This window comes from Triturus cristatus, chromosome 5_1, assembly GCF_964204655.1.
Source record: "Triturus cristatus chromosome 5_1, aTriCri1.1, whole genome shotgun sequence".
NCBI lineage: Eukaryota > Metazoa > Chordata > Amphibia > Caudata > Salamandridae > Triturus > Triturus cristatus.
The window spans coordinates 100225407-100243916 of NC_140587.1; the positions used below are offsets into that span (position 1 = coordinate 100225407).

General features: G+C 45.5%; 1 protein-coding gene across 1 annotated transcript in view; it reads left to right on the plus strand.

Moving 5' to 3' along the window:
- LOC146830314 (testis-specific serine/threonine-protein kinase 4-like) overlaps positions 1-18510 on the plus strand; it is a 350041-nt gene that overhangs the window by 22496 nt on the left and 309035 nt on the right. The window contains exon 3 of the mRNA XM_085603709.1: positions 576-683. Coding sequence (XP_085459835.1) covers positions 576-683 — 108 coding nt within the window. The remainder of the gene's footprint in view (positions 1-575; positions 684-18510) is intronic.

Here is an 18510-nt window from a genome sequence, read left to right on the forward strand (position 1 = left end):
TCTCAAAAACAAACACCACGCCAAGGTGAGCCCAGGAAGGTCCTGGTGGTGCTCTAAGGAGATATCCAAACCTGATGATGCTTTCTGCACATTGGAATATGCATACTGGCCTCTAACATGGATGCAAGAGCCCACATTCTATGTTCTGCTTGTTCATGGATACCTGCAGGTTAACTGGGGAAGGCAGTAATTACCAGCAAACTTTAACTTGCCCGGATCTCAGATCAGACCTCTGTCTCCAGTGCTGGGCTGAAGCCATCTTTTTGAATATCTGTTCAGTTCTGCCCAGAGTGTTTTTGGAAACTAAATCAAATGGGGGCATCTCTTGTGTAAATAAATGACGGGCTTTCAGTTTGACATGTGCGATTGCCATGGGCCAGGGTGTCTTTCTTCTCTGAAAACATTATTTTGTGGATAGGGTTCTTAGTGGGATCCATCCTTCTCATGATCTTGAGGAAGCAGATCACCTAGGCAGAGTTGTTGTATATACCCCAGCTCTACTTGTGATCTGCCTGTTTGCACTCCCAACCCGTGCCTGCCAATATTTTAACTATTTCAAATTCTCTTTCTTTCAGGTGGCAATTAAGATCATAGCAACAAGTCAAGCCCCTTCCGAATATCACAGGAAGTTCCTTCCAAGAGAAATCTACTCGCTCAACGCCACATACAAGCACACTAATGTGGTGAGTATTCCTTGGGGAGAGAAGATCTTGACAGTCAAAATGTCAGTCAGGGCATGGAACGGATGGCAGGGTATATGTACAGTGAAGTGCCAGTGTTCAAGGAGACCGGGAGGGAAGGTACCAGGGAAGACTCAGGCCAGTGTGACCTGGCTACATGAGCAGTGATGAAGGCTAAAGAGAGATCAGTGCAGACATCCAAGTCCAGGGCAGTGGTGAGGTGAGGTGGAAAGAGGGGCAAAGATCCAGTTTACATCAAACACACAAAAGGTGATGGGAGGAATGCTTGTAATTTGACTAACTACTGGCAACCGCTTGGGGTAGCATTTCAACCCATCGCTCTTTTGCCAATCATGCCAGTTTGGACCCAGCTATATGCAAACCACCCTTGACCCTGCTCCCCATGGGAACAGCCCTGCCCCAACTGCCAGGTCAGGTCCTCCCTGAGCCAGAAGACAAGCAACCCAAGACCGGTTTCACCCTAGTGATGGGCTCATCAGTCGGGTATAGCTTGGTTCCACTGTGAGCAAAGGACCCATGACTGGGTATACCCTTGCCACATACAGTATGCATCAGACACACAAAAGGTGATGGGAGGAATGCTTGCAATATGCCTAACCAATGGCAACAATCTCTTGTGGTAGCAGGTCAATCCATCATTCTTTTGCTCACCGTGACATTTCAGTTTGGACTCAGCCGTATGCAAATCAGTCTTGACCCTGCTCCAATAGATCAGTCCGATATGTGTGTGGATGTGAGTGTGTCTCTGGGTGGATGTGTGTATAATTCGTATACACAGCAGGCATCTTCACATCCAGAACATTTGATAGGGTTCTAAAACTTCCTATATACATTTTCGCTTTGATTACATTCATTACATATAATTATCCTGCACAGAATATCTGCGCGTAAACTGAAGTTTTACCGTTTTATCATGAAGTTAATAATAGAAATCTCGGGCAAGGTTTGCCAGTTTCTCACGCAGCGCAGCAGCTGCAAATGCTGCAGTGCTTGAGAAGGAGAGAGCAGGAGAATGCTATATTTACAGAAATAAGGCACTCTGCTCCCTTCTCCCTAATGCAGGCACAGAAATGCGCCATTGACACATCTTTGCGCCATAGTGCTAGGGTGTTTCCAGGAGTCTAGCATCAGTTTTGTACCGGAAGGATACATTTCCAGAACAAAATACTATACTTAGACTAACTTTAAACATTTTCCTACTTTGTAAGTGGGCTGTACAGTGCAGCACACAGGCAGAGTCGGAAAATAAAGCAGAAAAAAAGCATTTCTTCTTCATTGCACCTATCTGAAATGGGCGCTATTTTCTCAGGCTAAAACTTGTCTACTTTTTTAAGTAAATAAGGTTTAGCATCAGAAACCTTGCTGGTTGCATGAGAACGTCCATGTATCACCCATGGTTCGCCCCCTTAGAGTAACAGGTTTTATTTTGAAAAGTAAATAGGTAAAAAAATATTTAGGGTCGTTTTGTGTCACTTTTGTGATGCAAACACAGCATTAAATCTTAGTAAATAGACTCCCCCCTCTCAATGGAGTGGTATTTTTGTAAATTATATTTAAGACATGATATTTATGTCAGATAACGTTTTGTTATTTATTTTCAAAGATATTGAGTCTTTTGTTAGAGTATAGTGTGGGCTACAAAGTGTAGCAGTGGACCGGGCCATCCTGCCCGCGGCCAAGCAGACAAGCCACAGCGGAATCCTGCATTACATAGCTATCAGGTTTTCCATGACTGGTGCATGTTGGTTACATGTCCATTTGCGCCCCACCCCTCATGACCAAGGAGGTAACAGTGCAGCCGGGAGGTGACGTTCAGGGGTGTATCTTCAAGGGGGGGTGTAGGGTGGAATACCCCCCAAACAACACAGCCCAGCACTTACGGCCAGGGCAGTAGTCAACGTCATATCTTAGCGTGTGAGTTGCCTCCAGGTGTCTGGGTGAGTTCAGGTTATGTTCGGGTGCTTCTGACGGTCCACAAAGGCACTGCACGTTCGTCATAGTGCCTGTCAGAGGGCCGTAAAGGTTTCAGACTGCATTCGCATCCAATCCTTGGTTGTTTTTTCGAGTGATGGTCACATATGTCCCAAATGTAATTGTGGGAAAGTGTGTGAAGGAGTTAGACATCTTTTGAAATATGGTCAGCGCCGAAGGAAAAGAAAGTGCAGTGATTATAGGTGACTGTGTGGACTGAAGTGGAGGAGATTCAAAGAAATATATGCAGGAGAGAGTGAAAAGACGATGCTGAAGAGGAACGATGTTGTGAGATTTGTAGATGATTTCAGAAAGATGTGGGAGAAAAGGGATGTTAGTGTCTAAGATAGAGAGAGACTGCAGATGAAAATGGTGTAACTGGGCAAACAGAAGTGATTAAGGCACTCCGAAGACCACTACTCCTTTTGGGGACCTTAGTAATGTGGAATTCACTGCCTCATATTTTCAGAATTAAAACATAGAGAGTTATATGTCTGGATGCAATAACGGAAACCACAAAGAGAGGCCCCCAAATACTGGTCAACCCACTCACAGTGTGAAGCACAGGGCCAGTGGTGGCTGATCCTCTAAGGCGAAGGAGCGTCGCCCCACTGCTTTGCAGCAGTGAATGAGATGAAAAATAAAATGATAATAACTCAAGGTTAATATTCTTTTATTTTATCCTGCTGCTGGACGGAGCGCTGAAACTTTTCAGACACTCACACCCAGTCACAGATCTGGGTTGAATCCATCATCATTCTTTAGCTCACTTCGTCACCCCAGTTCAGACACAGCCATGTGCAAATCAGTCTTGACCCTGTGCCTCATGGGAACAGTCCAGCCCGAACTTGCAGGACAAGGCTGCTCTGATGACAGAGGAGCAGGGCAAGGAGTGATGGCACACTGTAAGTGCGCATGACTATTTGTCCGGCTGTCTGGTGCCAGTCAAACAGTCATGCACACTTTGCATGTGCTCAACCCAGGCTGCATTACAGACTGGGTGGACAACATGCACAGGCTTACAGTCCCTGGCTGAGCGTGGAACCACGGCGATCAGATCAATCACAACGCTGCATTGCAGCGCTGTGATTGGCTTAGGGGAGCCTGGGTACTTCCTGTTCTGTTCTGGCTGGGAGAGAGGATGGAGGAGAGATGTGGCAAGGACGTACCTCTTCTTTCTCTTTTTTACACCCCTTAGCCCCCTCCTACGCCTCACCACCCCTGATCAGTGCCAGCCACCACTGCACAAGGTTTTAGTTCACATGTTTTAAGAAAGGTCCGTCATTATTTAGGCCTGCTCTTGAAAAGTATTCCTATTTATGTTTCTTTGGCCACTCCCCTTTTAGATATCCCCACACTTTTTTTGTCCCACTTAAAGCACTGACAGGCATGGTCCAAAGTGGTTGGACCCTTTCGAATTAAAATAGCATGATATGATAATGCTTGTCAATCACTCACTCTCTGTCAGTGCAAGAATGACTCCAGTCCATGCCAAGCAAGGAATTGCAGGCCACACCGATCTTGCCATGGTGCTCTAGAAGTTGAAGTCAGGTACTTCCCTCTGTCACCTGCATGTGTGAAAAAATGTGTACATCAGAGATCTGAGTGATATTCTGGCACTCATTTCCAGCTACAGTCCTTTGCCTTCAGCAAGTTGTGATCAGGTTTTAATTAGATGAGTCCCCATAGCACTGACTGTATGCTTTTCCTCAAGCATCACCCATCTGCCCCATATCTTGTGAAAGTGAACGGCCTATGTGGTAATGCCAGCCAGGTATATAATCTCAGCACAGCAATGTTGAGTCTGATCGTACCTAGAGACAGGTATACTTTTATTTAGAAGCCACTATAGAAATGATTGGTTGTAGATGTAGTGCCTCATGGTGTGTCATTCTGAAGTGCTGTCAATAATGGATGTTGTGATAGAGACTTCTAACTGCAGGCTCCTTACCCCCAGCGCCAGATCATGAGAATTATGAATAGCAGTTCCCTTGTGCATCGGTGGGAGACACTGCATCAGATCTGCCCCACCCTGGATGTGACATCGGGCCACTATATCTGCACCACCTCAGCGTGCTGATCGCAGTTTCTTTCTTTCCACACCTTCAGATGCACATCCAGAGCTCCTTCCAATTCTGTCACTTGACAGAACTTCTTTCTCAAAATCCTTTCAGTGTGCAAGGGACATGTCTCCCCCAAAAGCTACAGGATTAAAGTTGAGTAAACTGCCACTGCCAGATGTCTATTACAGACCTCCATAATGTCTGTCTCTGGTGTGTAGGCTCTAAACATGACTCAGAGTCATGTGATTGCTACATGATGTTGAACCACAAGGCAACCTCCAGCCGTGAAGTCAAACTCACCCTCACGGAACTCAGAAGGAAGTCAAAAAAGAAGGTCCGGTGTCGGTCGAAGTTGAGGGAGCGCATGCACTCCTGCTCCAGAGGCCAATGTTGCGACCGATCATTGTTGCAGTCAAGAAGCTAAAGTAAATATAAGTCGAAAAGGGATAAGAAGTCCAAGCAAGCTCCCCTTTCTCCCGCCACTCCCACCTTTCAGAGTTGTGTGATGCCCCAGGTACCTACAGATCATTGAGTCGTTCTCTGATTTTGGAACCAATTCCAACACTGCTCCTGATGCACCCCGACTTCCCCAGGCCATCGGCGATATCTCAACAGCCTAAAGAACTGCAAGAGGCTCTTGACAAAATATCTGGTACTCTGCCGGATCCCGTGACATGCCTTCAAGCTCCATGGATCGCCTCCCTTCAAGTTACCGCCAGCGGATTTGTTGACTGTGCCTCTCAACATCGAACTGAGGCAAGCCCCTTGTTTGAGCTTGGCTTTATTGGCTCTAGTGCAATGTTTGGCCCTCAGTGCTGCAAACCTGCACCAGCCCGAGTCTCAACACCATCACTGATGTCAGAAGCAGGGCCAATAGGTTTATCAGAGTCCGAAACACATCAGCAGCTTTCCCGAATGTCCCAAACGGTTTATCATTTTAATTATTTGGATCCTAGAACTAAAAACTGCAATGATGAGGCTGACGATGGGACCCCTTATGATCATGAAAACTTATTTCAGGGATTGCAAGATGCAGAACTTCATGTAGAGAACACCTACAACAACAGTGCACTTTAAGCACCACTCCTGGCATCCTCATCCACACAAAAGACTTCAAGCCATTGAGCTGCCTTACCATTAGCGACCTCAACAGCCCATTCAGATCGAGATATACTCACACACTTTCCCACAACAGTACACATGAAAGCTAAGTCACCCAACTCCTGGAACCACCATGCCATAGTATGCTACATTTGTAAACACATGGAAGACAGTCTGAGAGCTGAATTAACTTGTGTCAAATGTATGTATATATTTACAATACCAATAATCTCACTTTTCCAAACACCTCCAAAATTAATGCCCTCTGCCTTTCTCATCACCCCACTGCCCCAACCTGCTCCCTTTTTGCTTTGTTTGTTGTTGGGTTGACCACATTGCTTGTTGAGTCAATCTCAGACCCACTCCCTCTTAACATTATTGACTGAGGTACTGCCCTGGTGGGTGTGCCTCCTTCAATATGGCCCAGTCGCCAGCAGCAGATGAAGATATCAATAAAAGAAGTTGTGCAGGCCCTGGGAGGGCACGGAGCTACCTTGGAAGATTCTTTAGTGGCCCTGTGAAGACTCTGGCCTGGTCTCTTGCATCACATGGCACACTGTCACTCACATTTCTCTAAGTCTGCTTGTGATGTATGTATTGGTATTTATATAGTGTAAGCCTAGCTAGGTCACAATGGAGTGCTGTACATTACGTGGGGCGATGGGAGACGATCTGCAAGATTAAGCGATTTGCCCCATGTCTCTCTATGTAATGTCAAGCTCTGAGCCCGGTATTCAAACCTGAGTCCCAGGTTCCAAAGTCGACAGCTCTAGCCCACCAGCACATCTTCTCCCCTGTGTAACATGACAGCTTTTTCCCCAGAGCTGCAAATCCCGTTGTGAGCTTAGTGCACAATGTCATATCCAATAAATGTGCCGCATTCACCATTAACATGTGCTCTTATGAGGCTGCAAGCAGGCCCAACCTATCTCAGCCTTCACTTCCCATGGGTCCTTCATCCTCATAGATGGCTGGTGAAGGGCGTAACTCCTTCAGAAGCAAGGATATTATTTACAATTTGTAGGGTGGATTTAGACTTCAGTTCCACATCAGCTGAGGTTCTGTCGCTGGACGAGCCATTTGTGGGACAAGCACTCAGCCCTAAAAGCCAACATTCTCTGTGCAGTATGAATATTTCCCCAAGCAAATCTGACTGCTAGGAATAGACACACAAATTGGTTATCAACTCTGCCGACATATCCGGTCTCCACAGGACTTTAGGTGCTTGTCTGCACTTTAGGGACACAATATTTAACTTTCCTGTGAAAGCCTGCTACTTCCTTCGTGAAGGTCTACCAAGAATGCTAGCGGATCAGGATATGGGTTTGAGCAGCCTTTATTTCTGATAGAGGTATCTCCACACACATAAGTGGCATGCCAGTTATGCACTGGCACTGACCTCCACTCCTCTGGTAGTGGATGGCTGGCCATATTTTGTGATCCCTCCATACTTAGCCGGGAACTCACTGCCTACAATCCCTCTGCCTATATAATGGATGCATTGTAGGCAGAGCAATTTGCAGAGCAGATGCCATGTTTCTTTGGTCTCCTTGTGCTTCAGGTCCATTGATTGGGGTCCCTCCTCTGGACTGCCAAACCTCCCATGGCGGTGATGGTTAACCCTCCCTTAATAGGGCATGATGGCTGTCACTCTGAGCTGGCTGCTCGGTGAAGGGCAGGTCGTTGGGTTAGGGGCTTCCGACAGCAGAGCAAGCTGAGGCTCTACCATGAGGCTGCCCCAGTTTGGCAAACACAAAATGACCCAAAAGTCATAGCAGACAGCTGAGCCAGAAGAGTTTCCACAACCAGGACACCTGCAATCAACTTAACTTTAAGTTTAGTAATTGTGTTGCAAATAGTATGGGTGAGTCATATTCGACAAATGCAGCTTCTTCTTGTTGACCCAAATCAAGAAGGACCTTGAGCCAGGTCTTGGGCTTTTTGAATGATCTTACCCCCAGAGGGATCAGCACCTTGAGACCCTCACAGGTGAGTAGCCGTGCTTTATAAGCCTCTGGTTGATTGATTGATTGATTTCATTACTGCCGTCCTCTAAATCAGACACTGCATGTAAAGGGGAGTGGGGTCTCCGTGAGCACCTAAGCCCTCACTCCTCCGGAGTACCATCACCAAGAACTCCTTGACTGTGTCAAAGAACTATATATCAACCAATCAGAAAGGACTTCTCTGAAGAAAGCTGGTCGCGCATCTACTTGGACTTCTCTATAAAACATAGTTCATGACAGGGAGGTGGGGGTTTCAAGTAGGGCCATTGCTACATTAAGTCCATGTTTTAGTAGCTGTCTTAAGGAGCCAACACAAGAAGAGGACACCAGATTGTGATGAATACATAACATGACATGATACTATGTACACGGACGTGAGTAGCGTGAGGCTACTGCCGGATTATGCTATTGGAAGCTACTATTTGATACTACATAAGGCCACAAAGATTATTTGGGAACTTCTTATCAAGATTTCGGATAGAAACTTTCCTTGGATGAATTAAATCTCCTAAACCCTGAAGAAGCTAAACAATTTCACGAAACTAGTGTTGGCTGTCAAATCCACTACATGTCAATGAAGATTTGTAACCCAATATATGATGTTCTCTGAAAACGATTATCATTCTAATTGAAGATGAACTGTTTCTAGTGTCCCTGAAAAGGACGTACAATAAAAGAATGAGCATGTGTACTCAGGATTCAAAGTGTGTCTTTCTTAATGCATGACCCAATGGCTGGCACTATGGTCATGATTTGAATGGTGCAGCAAGTGCAGTGGCACAGGGGCCAAATGCTCTTGGAAAACCACTGAGCACCGATGATTGCTATATTTTACTACAAGTGTCGGACAGTTTCCTCTTTCCAGTAGGAATTGTTTGCTTCTTGGACAACATAAATGTTGGGGTAGTGCCAGACTGTTTCTATGCACCCCCTCAGGATATATCAGCGTAATGGCTAGCTCACAGTGCCACAATGAATACCCCTAAACCTGGCAAGGTAATGAATGGCTTGGGCAATCCCGGAACATGACAGCCCTCACTCTCCAGGGAATCGTGGTAAAAGATCTAGAAACTTCTAGAAAGGTACACAAGAAATACATAATGGAACATTTTCAATATTTATTGAACCATTTTGATCCTTGTATAAAATATATGACCTGCAATGATTAATAGACACTAGCAGATAAAAGTTATTGGCAATATAAGAAAGGTGAACGGAATTAATATTTCCACCATCCCGCTCAGACAGTGCATGTATGCTGGCATATAATTATTGTGTATAGTGTACTCCTACTACGCCCTCCCTATCCTAGCTGCCCATTGTGGGTGGTCTGCCAAGAATCTCCTAATGTGTGATCTAAATCCCCATTACCTGAATGCAAGGTATGGAGGTCCCCGTCTTGGTTACAAGTTAGACATCCCTCCTTGCAGAGGGCAAACAGGAATCAGCTGGGCTTGAACTTCGACAGAGCGACGGCCTCCTAATGACAGCAGAATGCTCCTCTAATGTGAGCACGGAAAAATGTGTGCACTTTTAATAACAGTATCTATGCTTCCGTGTCGAGGCTTCAGCCAGGCTGACATTGTTTATTGTCTCTGTGATAGCCCTGTCACCTCATGGACGAATATAAAACAACAACATTTGCACAATATGTGTTCAGGCCTTGTGCTGGATGTTCAAGGTGTTGTGATAGTGTACTTACAAAGTGGAATTGTAAGCAATGTGGTTTCAGAGAAACTAATCCTGCACTGTCACGTACGCAAATGTGTGTCAAACATCGTCGTGTGGAAAAGAAGGCAACTTAAGAAACGACTACATGTAAAATGGCAGTGTTTCTTCCCAGGCCAAATATAGCCGTGTGACACAAGCAGTCACAAGTGCAGTTACCTTGCAGGCACTAGGGCCATGATTTGAATGGTGCAGCAGGTGCAGTAGCACCGGGGCCAAAAGCTCTTGGCAACCCATTGAACACAGATTCTTGCTATATTTTACTACTAAACAAGCAGTCTGGAGTGCTTTTTTGGTTCTTTTGACACCATAGCGTCCAAAGTAACACAACCTGAAGCATCCCTGTAATGAAAGCTGTAACCTATTGGACTTTTCTGTCTACCTACAACTTACCTTACATTCAGAGCATTTATCTGGCACATTTTCACAGATTTAGTATGGTCCTAAATGGCTTCTGAATCAAGACACTCTAAAATCTTGGCAAGGGCCTTCTCCATTTTATAACATTAGCCCTTCAGCCGTTGTAAGCACTATAAAAATACTTTTACGTTACCATATGGCTCCGTACCAAGCATTGGCAATGCCAATAGATCTCGCCTGTTCGAGTTCTATTGGCTTTGTCAATGCTTTTTAGCCATATTATACAGCAGCCCTAGCTTTAGAGCAGCATAACTGAAAACAAAAAAGAATCGCAATAACGCAGACACCGCTGGCTGTGTCATACAGCTTTGTACACCACTTTCAGCCATTTGCAACATAGCTAAAAAACATTAGCAAACCCAATAAATCTCCCTTAGGCAAGACCTATTGGCTTTGCCAATGCTTGTTTTGTGTGTGCAGTTCTATAGAGCGCCAAACATCACCTGATGGTATCTGAGCACCTTACATTAGCACCAGTTACTTTACACAAGGACACATCCAATTTTGTAGGCAAGAGGAGATTAAGTTATTTGTCCAGAATAAAGGATGTTAAGCCGATGCCTAAACTCCATCCCAGTTTCCCAGCTCCATGCTGGCAGCTCTGCATCCTTACCCCACACCCTCACCCAAGAGGACGCCACATCGTCTCCTTAGCCTCGGCCGCAGTTCAACATTTTGTGATTACGGGCAGATCACTTAATCTCCCTGTGCCTGCCTGCAATTGCTGTTGGTTGCCCATCACTGCTTGCCTTCGCTGAACTCTGTTGCACAGATCCCCTCCTCCACTGATTCTGTTTTTCACATTTGTTTATGCAGTGGTACGTAACTCCAACACCACCCGAAGAGATAGGAGTGCTTTACATAAGCACCAGTTACTTGTTTTTGTGTAAGTTTATATTTGGCCAACAGCACCCAAAGGTATTGTAGTGCTTTACATTAGCACCAGTTACTTTTTTGTGTAGTTTTATATAGCGCCAACACAACCCGAAGGTATTGTAGTGCTTCACATAAGCACCAGTTACTTGTTTTTGTTTAGTTTTATATAGCGCCAACACAACCCAAAGGTATTGTAGTGCTTCACATAAGCACCAGTTACTTGTTTTTGTGCAGTTTTATATAATGCCAACACCACCCAAAGGTATTGGAGTGCTTTACATTAGCACCAGTTATTTTATTGTATGTAGGTTTATATAGCACCAACACCAGCCGAAAGTATTGTAGTGCTTTACATTAGCACCCACCAGTTACTTTTTTGGGTAGTTTTATATAGCACCAACACCACCCAAAGGTATTGTATTGCTTTACATTTGCGCAGTTTTATATAGCGCCAACACCACCCGAAGGTATTGCAGTGCTTTACATTAGCACCAGTTACTTGTTTTTGTGCAGTTTTATATAGCGCCAACACCACCCGAAGGTATTGAAGCGATTTACATTAACACCAGTTATTTTACCCAAGGATACATTCATTTTTGTAGGCATGACGAGATTAATTGATTTGCCCAAAATCAAGGATGTTAAGCGGAAGCCGATACTCAAACCTGGTTTCCCAGTTTGATCTTCGGCAGCTCTGGCCCTTACACCACATCCTCTCCCAAAAGGACGCCATATCATCTCCCTAGCTTAGGCTTCAGTTCCACATTTTGTGATTACAGATAAATCACTTTGGGGCATATGCATCAACATTGGCATTTGCGATTCCTTATTAGCGAAAAATAAGGATTCGCTAATAAGGAATAGCAAAAGGCTATGCATGTAGGAATCGCTATTCAAATAGCGATTCCTTAACTTTCCTTAATTGCTACTAGCAAATTGCGAGTAGGAATTAAGGAATGCCATCCCAATCATTCCTATGGGCCTCCAGGCCCATAGGAATGAGTTGGAGATTGCATGAGCAAATAGCGAGTACCAGTAGGTTCTCGCTAATTGCTCATGCAATTTCAAGGGTGCAAGGGTGTCAAAATGACACCCCATTGCACCCCTGAAATTGATATGTGCACATATGTTGCACACACACATGCTCTAAGGGCATGTGTGTGCGCAACATGAAACTTTGAAAAATGCACAAAAGTGCATTTTTCAAACTTTTAGCAAATTACTATGCAGTTCATCTTCATGGTAATTTGCTCCCCCTATTAGCGAAATCGCTAATTTTTTAACTTTCATGCATTGCATTTAAGGAATCCCAAATTGAGATTCCTTAAATTAAGGAATCTCAATTTGGGATTCCTTAAATGCTATCGCTATTTAAGGAATCGCTATTTAAGGATTCCTTAAATAGCGATTTTTGCTTTTGGGTTGATGCATTGGGATTGGGTATTTTTAACTCAATACCGGGAGCTATTAGCGAATCGGTATTTTACCGACTGGATTTTGGCTTGATGCATGAGGCTGTTTATCACTCCTTTTCTAAATACAACAAGCATTGGCAAGCCCAGTAGGTTTTGCCTGTGGGAAATCTATTGCTTTTAGGTCTCGGCCAGACAGTGCATTTGCTGATTCGCTAGACAGCACATGTGCTGTCTCAAAGAGACGTGTTGTGTTCTCTCTGTGGGTTTACAGGCTGCCCATCTCCTATCACTGGTAAACTTCAGCGTTGCTCAAGTTTTCTTTGATGCCATTCATCATGGCATGCGGGTGTCATGCCATCTCCTAGTGCTTGGCCCTCCCAGAGCGCCTGGACCAAGTACTTGTCGCCTTACACTGCTCCCAGCTGGAGGAGCTATTTTTTCTTTGTTTTCAAGCACTCCATAGGTGTACTTGTGTTTTTAGGCCGTCTCCATGGTACACATTCACACATATCACTAAAATGCATGTGTGCGTACAAAACCAAATGCATTTTTTTTAAAGTTGTTAAAACACAAACAGTTTTTTTTTCTTTCCATGATCCAATGGTATTGGAGCGATGGACCCATCCTCCTTCTTGCCATAGAGTGAACATGATCCAAAGGTTTTGGAGCCCTTTAGGTGCTCACCAGTTACATTCCACAATGATACATTCCTTTTTTGTCGCTATGCCTGCTTCAATTGAGGTACTTTTTTAACCACTTTATCGTTGCTTCTTTCCACCCTCTCCCGTCGTTGCGTGCCCATCTCCCCATCCCCTCCTGCTTCCCTGTTCTACCTGTTCCTCAATCTCCCTTGTTGCTGCTGCTTTTATTATTATTATTTTTTTACAAGCCAAAGGTATTAGAGTGCTTGTTACGTCCTGTATCTTGCCATAGTGCTAACACCAGCCAATGGCATTGGAGCGCTTCAAAAGCTCACCAGTTAGGTTACACAATGACACATTAATTTTCATATGCAGGGGGAAGTGTGAGTGATTTGCCCAGAATCACAAACTGTCGACTCCGAGATTCAAACCTGGTTCCCAAGTTCTTCTGTCGACAGCTCTGCCTGTTACGTCACATCCTGACTTCACTTCAAAGACCCTCAATTGTTTCTCACTATCACTTCCACATTTGTTCAGCAAGAACCCCGTCAACTCTGAACAAGCATTGGCAAAGACAAAAGATCATGGCAATGCCCGAACTATTGGTCTTGTCAATGTGAATGTCTTTTAGCCATGTTGTCTAGCAGCACATCTGCTATTTAGCCTGGCTGAAGGTCACTGAAAAAAGCACTTTGATAAGGCCAGCGCAGGACACCTCATGGTGCTTTTATTTATGTCTCGCCTACGCAGCGCGCAAGCGCTGCGTAGGAAGAGACCTCTTGGAATTTATTCGCTTTTTCGGGAAAAAATGTGCCCGCGTTGCATTGCTTTCAATGGCAACGCGTGCACGTTTGGCGATTCCCTTGTGGGAGCGAGCTTTGGCAACATATGGTTCTCATAGAGTGCTCTAAGGCTTCAGTGAATAAACTGCAGCAGATTGGAGCTTATACATGAGCCAGAAACAAACGGTTCCAAATATCTGGAGCGTGTTAAACATCTCTTACAGCTCTTCTGAGTTTTATATAGCGCCAACTTGACTCAAATGTATCAGAGCTCTTTACTTGAGCACCAGGCAGTACTCCTGTAAATAGTGCTGTTGTATAATCCATTCGCCGGCTCATCGGTTCTCATGTAGGCTATGCCATGTTAGTAAGAGTCTTCAGTGGTTAGTAAGTTGCATCGGAGTCTGTCCCTGAGCCGGGCACCTCCTGTCAGGCTCCCGGGGTTTTGTAATCATCGATCTGCTTTTACTGTTGGTGCACGAGGAATGTGCGGCATTCCGCTGGGAAGCTCCGCATCAAGTTGTTTACCTCCTTACAGTGCTTTCAGGGACAGTCTGACTCCGTTTACCTTGGCAGTGACATAGCGCGAGCTTTAGAAGCGTTAAAACCCCATAAGCTTTTCTCTATTTTCTTAAGTTATTGATTAATTGATCACATGCCCAGATGCACTGTTGATGTAGAACAATAATTTCAGCACGGTTCGCCTTTGAAAGTGAGATCCGTATCCAGCAGGTAGTACAAGCTGTTACCTGGCTCTAGGAATTTACAAGTCTCTGTGACTTTAGACTGCTTTAGGTCACTGGGTGGTCTTTCCATGTGCTGAGAACAGGCGGAAGTTCCAAAGGAGGCTTCAGTTCTGAACTCTGACAACGGAGCACGCTCCCTTGGGCATGCATGCTGAGGCAGACCACGTGACCTTGAGAAGACGATCCTCTTGCCCTGTCACCCAGGGGTCCTCTTAGCGCACTCATCAGTACCATACACAACGCTTTGTTCAATGTTTCAGATTCTGCACCTGCATTCTTGTTGGTGCGCTCTCAAATCCCCCTATCATTACCTTTCATCACCTCCAGCCCCGTTCTTTTCACGCTTCAGTCTTCCCTTTCATCACGTTGGTCCATTGTAGCTCTTTCCCGCGCTGCCCCCTTTGTCCTGCAGCTTCCTCCTGCAGGAATGCAGCCTTGCTAGCTATGTTTTAATGGAGTATACATACCTGAGAAGGGAGGTGCCACTTCCTGACTGCAACAGCATGTTAGATTATTGATTAGGAAGATCTTCGAATATGCAAATTATTACGGTGTATAGAACGTGAACTCAATGCAGGGCACTGGAATGAAACCTGGGAATGTGAGCACAGTAACACGTGTTGTATCCTTAAGCCGCAGTGCCTTTGGAAGTCGCCTGGTTTGGTCCATGAAATAATAAAAACATAAAATATGCAAACAAATGGGGTTTTCCTGAAGAACTGACTCATTTTAACTTGGCCCATACAGTTCCATTCACCTTACTTCCCACCCTGCTACTGCCAACCTAACTGCCCAGCACTGGGACGGACAGTCTGTGAGGCAGCATACATGGCACAGGCAGTGACGTAGAGAACGTTAGGCCTGCAAATGGCAGAACCTCGCCTGAAATGAGACCCAAATAGAATCCTGCTCTCGGGACCGTCAACGCTAACAACAAGCACGCATTTTATTACAACCTCAATGGGTGCTGGAGCTCGTCATTCAGAAAGTGAATGTGAATTGCGCTTTGTCACTCCTAAAAGCTTATGGAAATATAGAACAATTGCTGTGGCAACCAATTATCACATTATGGGGTGTACATGGCTACTCTGTGAAACACTTCATTGAAGCAGCTAGTTACCCACCTCCTATGGCATGATTCTCCTTGGCAGAACTCCATCAGGCCACTAATGTTTGCGTTTGTCCTTCCGTGAGCTTCATTGTAAACTACATCTTGAAAAACAAAGCCTGTTCAAAGTAATCTAGACATACTGCTTATGTTAGTTCATTTCACACTCTGCTCTTTGCTATCACTCACCGAGTGGTGGCCAATATTTCTGTTTAAGTCGTTGAAGGTGTTCCGCGCAGTCCTTCTTTTCTTGCATTTAGGAGATCTAAGTGTTCTCCTTGTTACGAGATGTTTGCTTTAGTCCTTCTGTGAGCTTTATTGTAAACTACATCTTAGAAAACAGAGCCTGTAGAAAGTAATCTAGTAATACTACTTACTTTCGCAAAGAGCAGAGTGTGAAATGAAATATCACTCACCGAGTGGTGCCCAATATTTCTATTTAAGTCGTTGAAGGTGTTCCGCGCAGTCCTTTTTTTCTTGCCATTTATGAGATCTAAGTGTTCTCCTTGTTAAGAGATGTTTTCATTTACTCTGTGAGGTCACATTGGGTAACCTTGCATGCCAGAAGTTATTTTATGCGCCTTTAAGGCTTTACCTTACTGTGAGCATCTTTAAAAAAAAAACAATATATATATATATTCTCCAGGGAAAGAAGCACCATAGAAGCTCTAGCCCTCTTTCACCCATTTAGTGATATAGCATTAATTATTCTTCATCATCTTTGATAAACAGGAACAGGCTTTCTCCAAAATCTGAAATATTAATTTGCAGCATGTGTCCCTGAAAAGAGTAGGACCAAGGAATAGTGCACCCCTGTCCTCCATCTGACAACCCTGAACTAAGCCAATTTTTTTTTTTTTTTTTTTTGTTTTGTTTCCAAAACCTTTATTGTTCTTCAAAATGTACACTGCTATTCAGCCAACAACCCGGAGGCAGGCAGCTTGGTTACGTAGCGGCACCCCGCTAGAGCTGATCAATGTCGTATATCTAAGCAAAGTACCCAAAGCATTGCGTTTCGTAATTCTCAACAACAAACAACTGTAAGTGATAGTCGAGGGAATAGCGACATACGTGAAAGACCGATATCTTTGCAGTTACCAACCCTGTGTCCATGTGTATCATGTCCATGTAAACACCAAACATCCCAGCCATGTATAGCGCAGTCCAGCCGCCAGAGCACTCTTGCTAATGTAGCGCCCTCCCCATTCGTTTGCCCCCCGACGCAGACCCCCATCCCAAATGCGCTATAACACCAGTCATCCCGCACACTTCCTCAGTCATCGCCAGTCACGTCGTCCCGCCAGCCAGTCCACTAACGGCTGCCATATGTCTACTGGTCGTGAACGCTGCGGCATCTGGTCCCAGTAGGCAGTGAGTTGCTCCTTGCAGTACATCGCTGATCCCACCCAGCTCGAGACTTTCGGCGGAGCCTTCTTCTTCCAGTGTACCACCAATTGTCGCTTGGCGAGCAATAAAAGAAGGGCCACAAGCTTTCGCGACGCACTAGGTACATTCTTTGACAAATCCCAGGAGGGCCACTAGTGGGTCCGGATCAATAGCCGTGCCCACTATCTCACCTACGGTTTTAAAGACTGCATCCAGAATCTATGGATTGATCCGCACGTCCATACAAGGTGATAGAACGTAGCCTCCTCTCGCCACATCTCCAACACTTCGTGTCAGCCTGTAGTCCCATTTTAAAAAGTTGTACGGGTGTCGGTACTCCTGTGTAAGTAGTTAAAAGTGTATCAGCCGCAGTCTATAATTAGGCGACAATTGTTTCAAGTTGGACGCAACAGATTCCCACTGTTTCTCTGTGATACGTATGCCTGCTTCACCCTCCACAGTGCCCTGGAATCCACGTGCGCAACAGGTGTTGCGTTTTGTTGTAAACCTATAGATGGCGTGTTATCAGTTTACACGAGGAGGAGTTCGATAGTACGTCTTCCAAAGCCACCAGCGTCGGTGGGCCTCTGGGAACGTAGGGTACCTCTGTTTACAGGCCGACCGCAATTGATAGTACAGTTGGAGCTCCGATGCCGTCGGTTCAGGCGCTGCAGCCATATTCTGCACTGCAGGAAGTATCATCCGGATACAAGTCACCCGCCACCTTCAGGCCGCAAGCATGGGGCCCGTCGCGCCACCGCCGCGGTCCGTCTGCGGACCCAGCAGGGGGTTGCCGTCCAGCGGCATACTCGGGGCATATAGGTCCAATATGCCCGCGCACTTCGCAATGCCTGACCAAGCCCAGCGCACCATCTCCACAGTGTCGATGTCTTCCCGAGGCCATTTGTATCTCTGGTACACCGCTGTCCGTAATGGCCAGGGTGCCGCCACGTCCGTCTCTATCGCCACATGAGCTGGTAAGGGATCGGGTGATGCCAGTAGTGCAAGTATTGTGCCTGCGCGCCTGTATGCATATAGCTCAAGTCCCGGGGCTGCTAGGCCCCCTGACGGAAGGGAAGTGTAAGGAGGTTCCAAGCCACTCTAGGCTGGCTTACCCGCCCAAACCAGTTCAATCATGGCCGAGCGGAGAGTCGGCGGAAAGAACGCCTTTGTTAGTGGCAAGGGGATATTTACGAATAGATAGAGAAATTTAGGCACAACAACCATTTTGCGATAGCAATGCGGCCCAATAAAAGATAGCGGCAGCGTTTTCCATCTCTTCACTTTGCTCTCCAGCCACTCCATGGCCACCCCAAAATTAGTCAGCCATATATCCTGAACTGAGCGGCTCATCCTTATACCTAGATACTTGACCTCGTCCGTGACCCAGTCGATCGGAAATTCCGTGTGACACCGGACGTGCCATCCGTCAGCGGCAGCATCACCGACTTTGACCAGTTTATATCGATTGCCAGTGAGGCCACTATAGCGTACCACCTCTCTCATCAACGGATCAAAGTTCTCTGACGGCTTCAACATGTATATAGTGATATCGTCAGCATACAT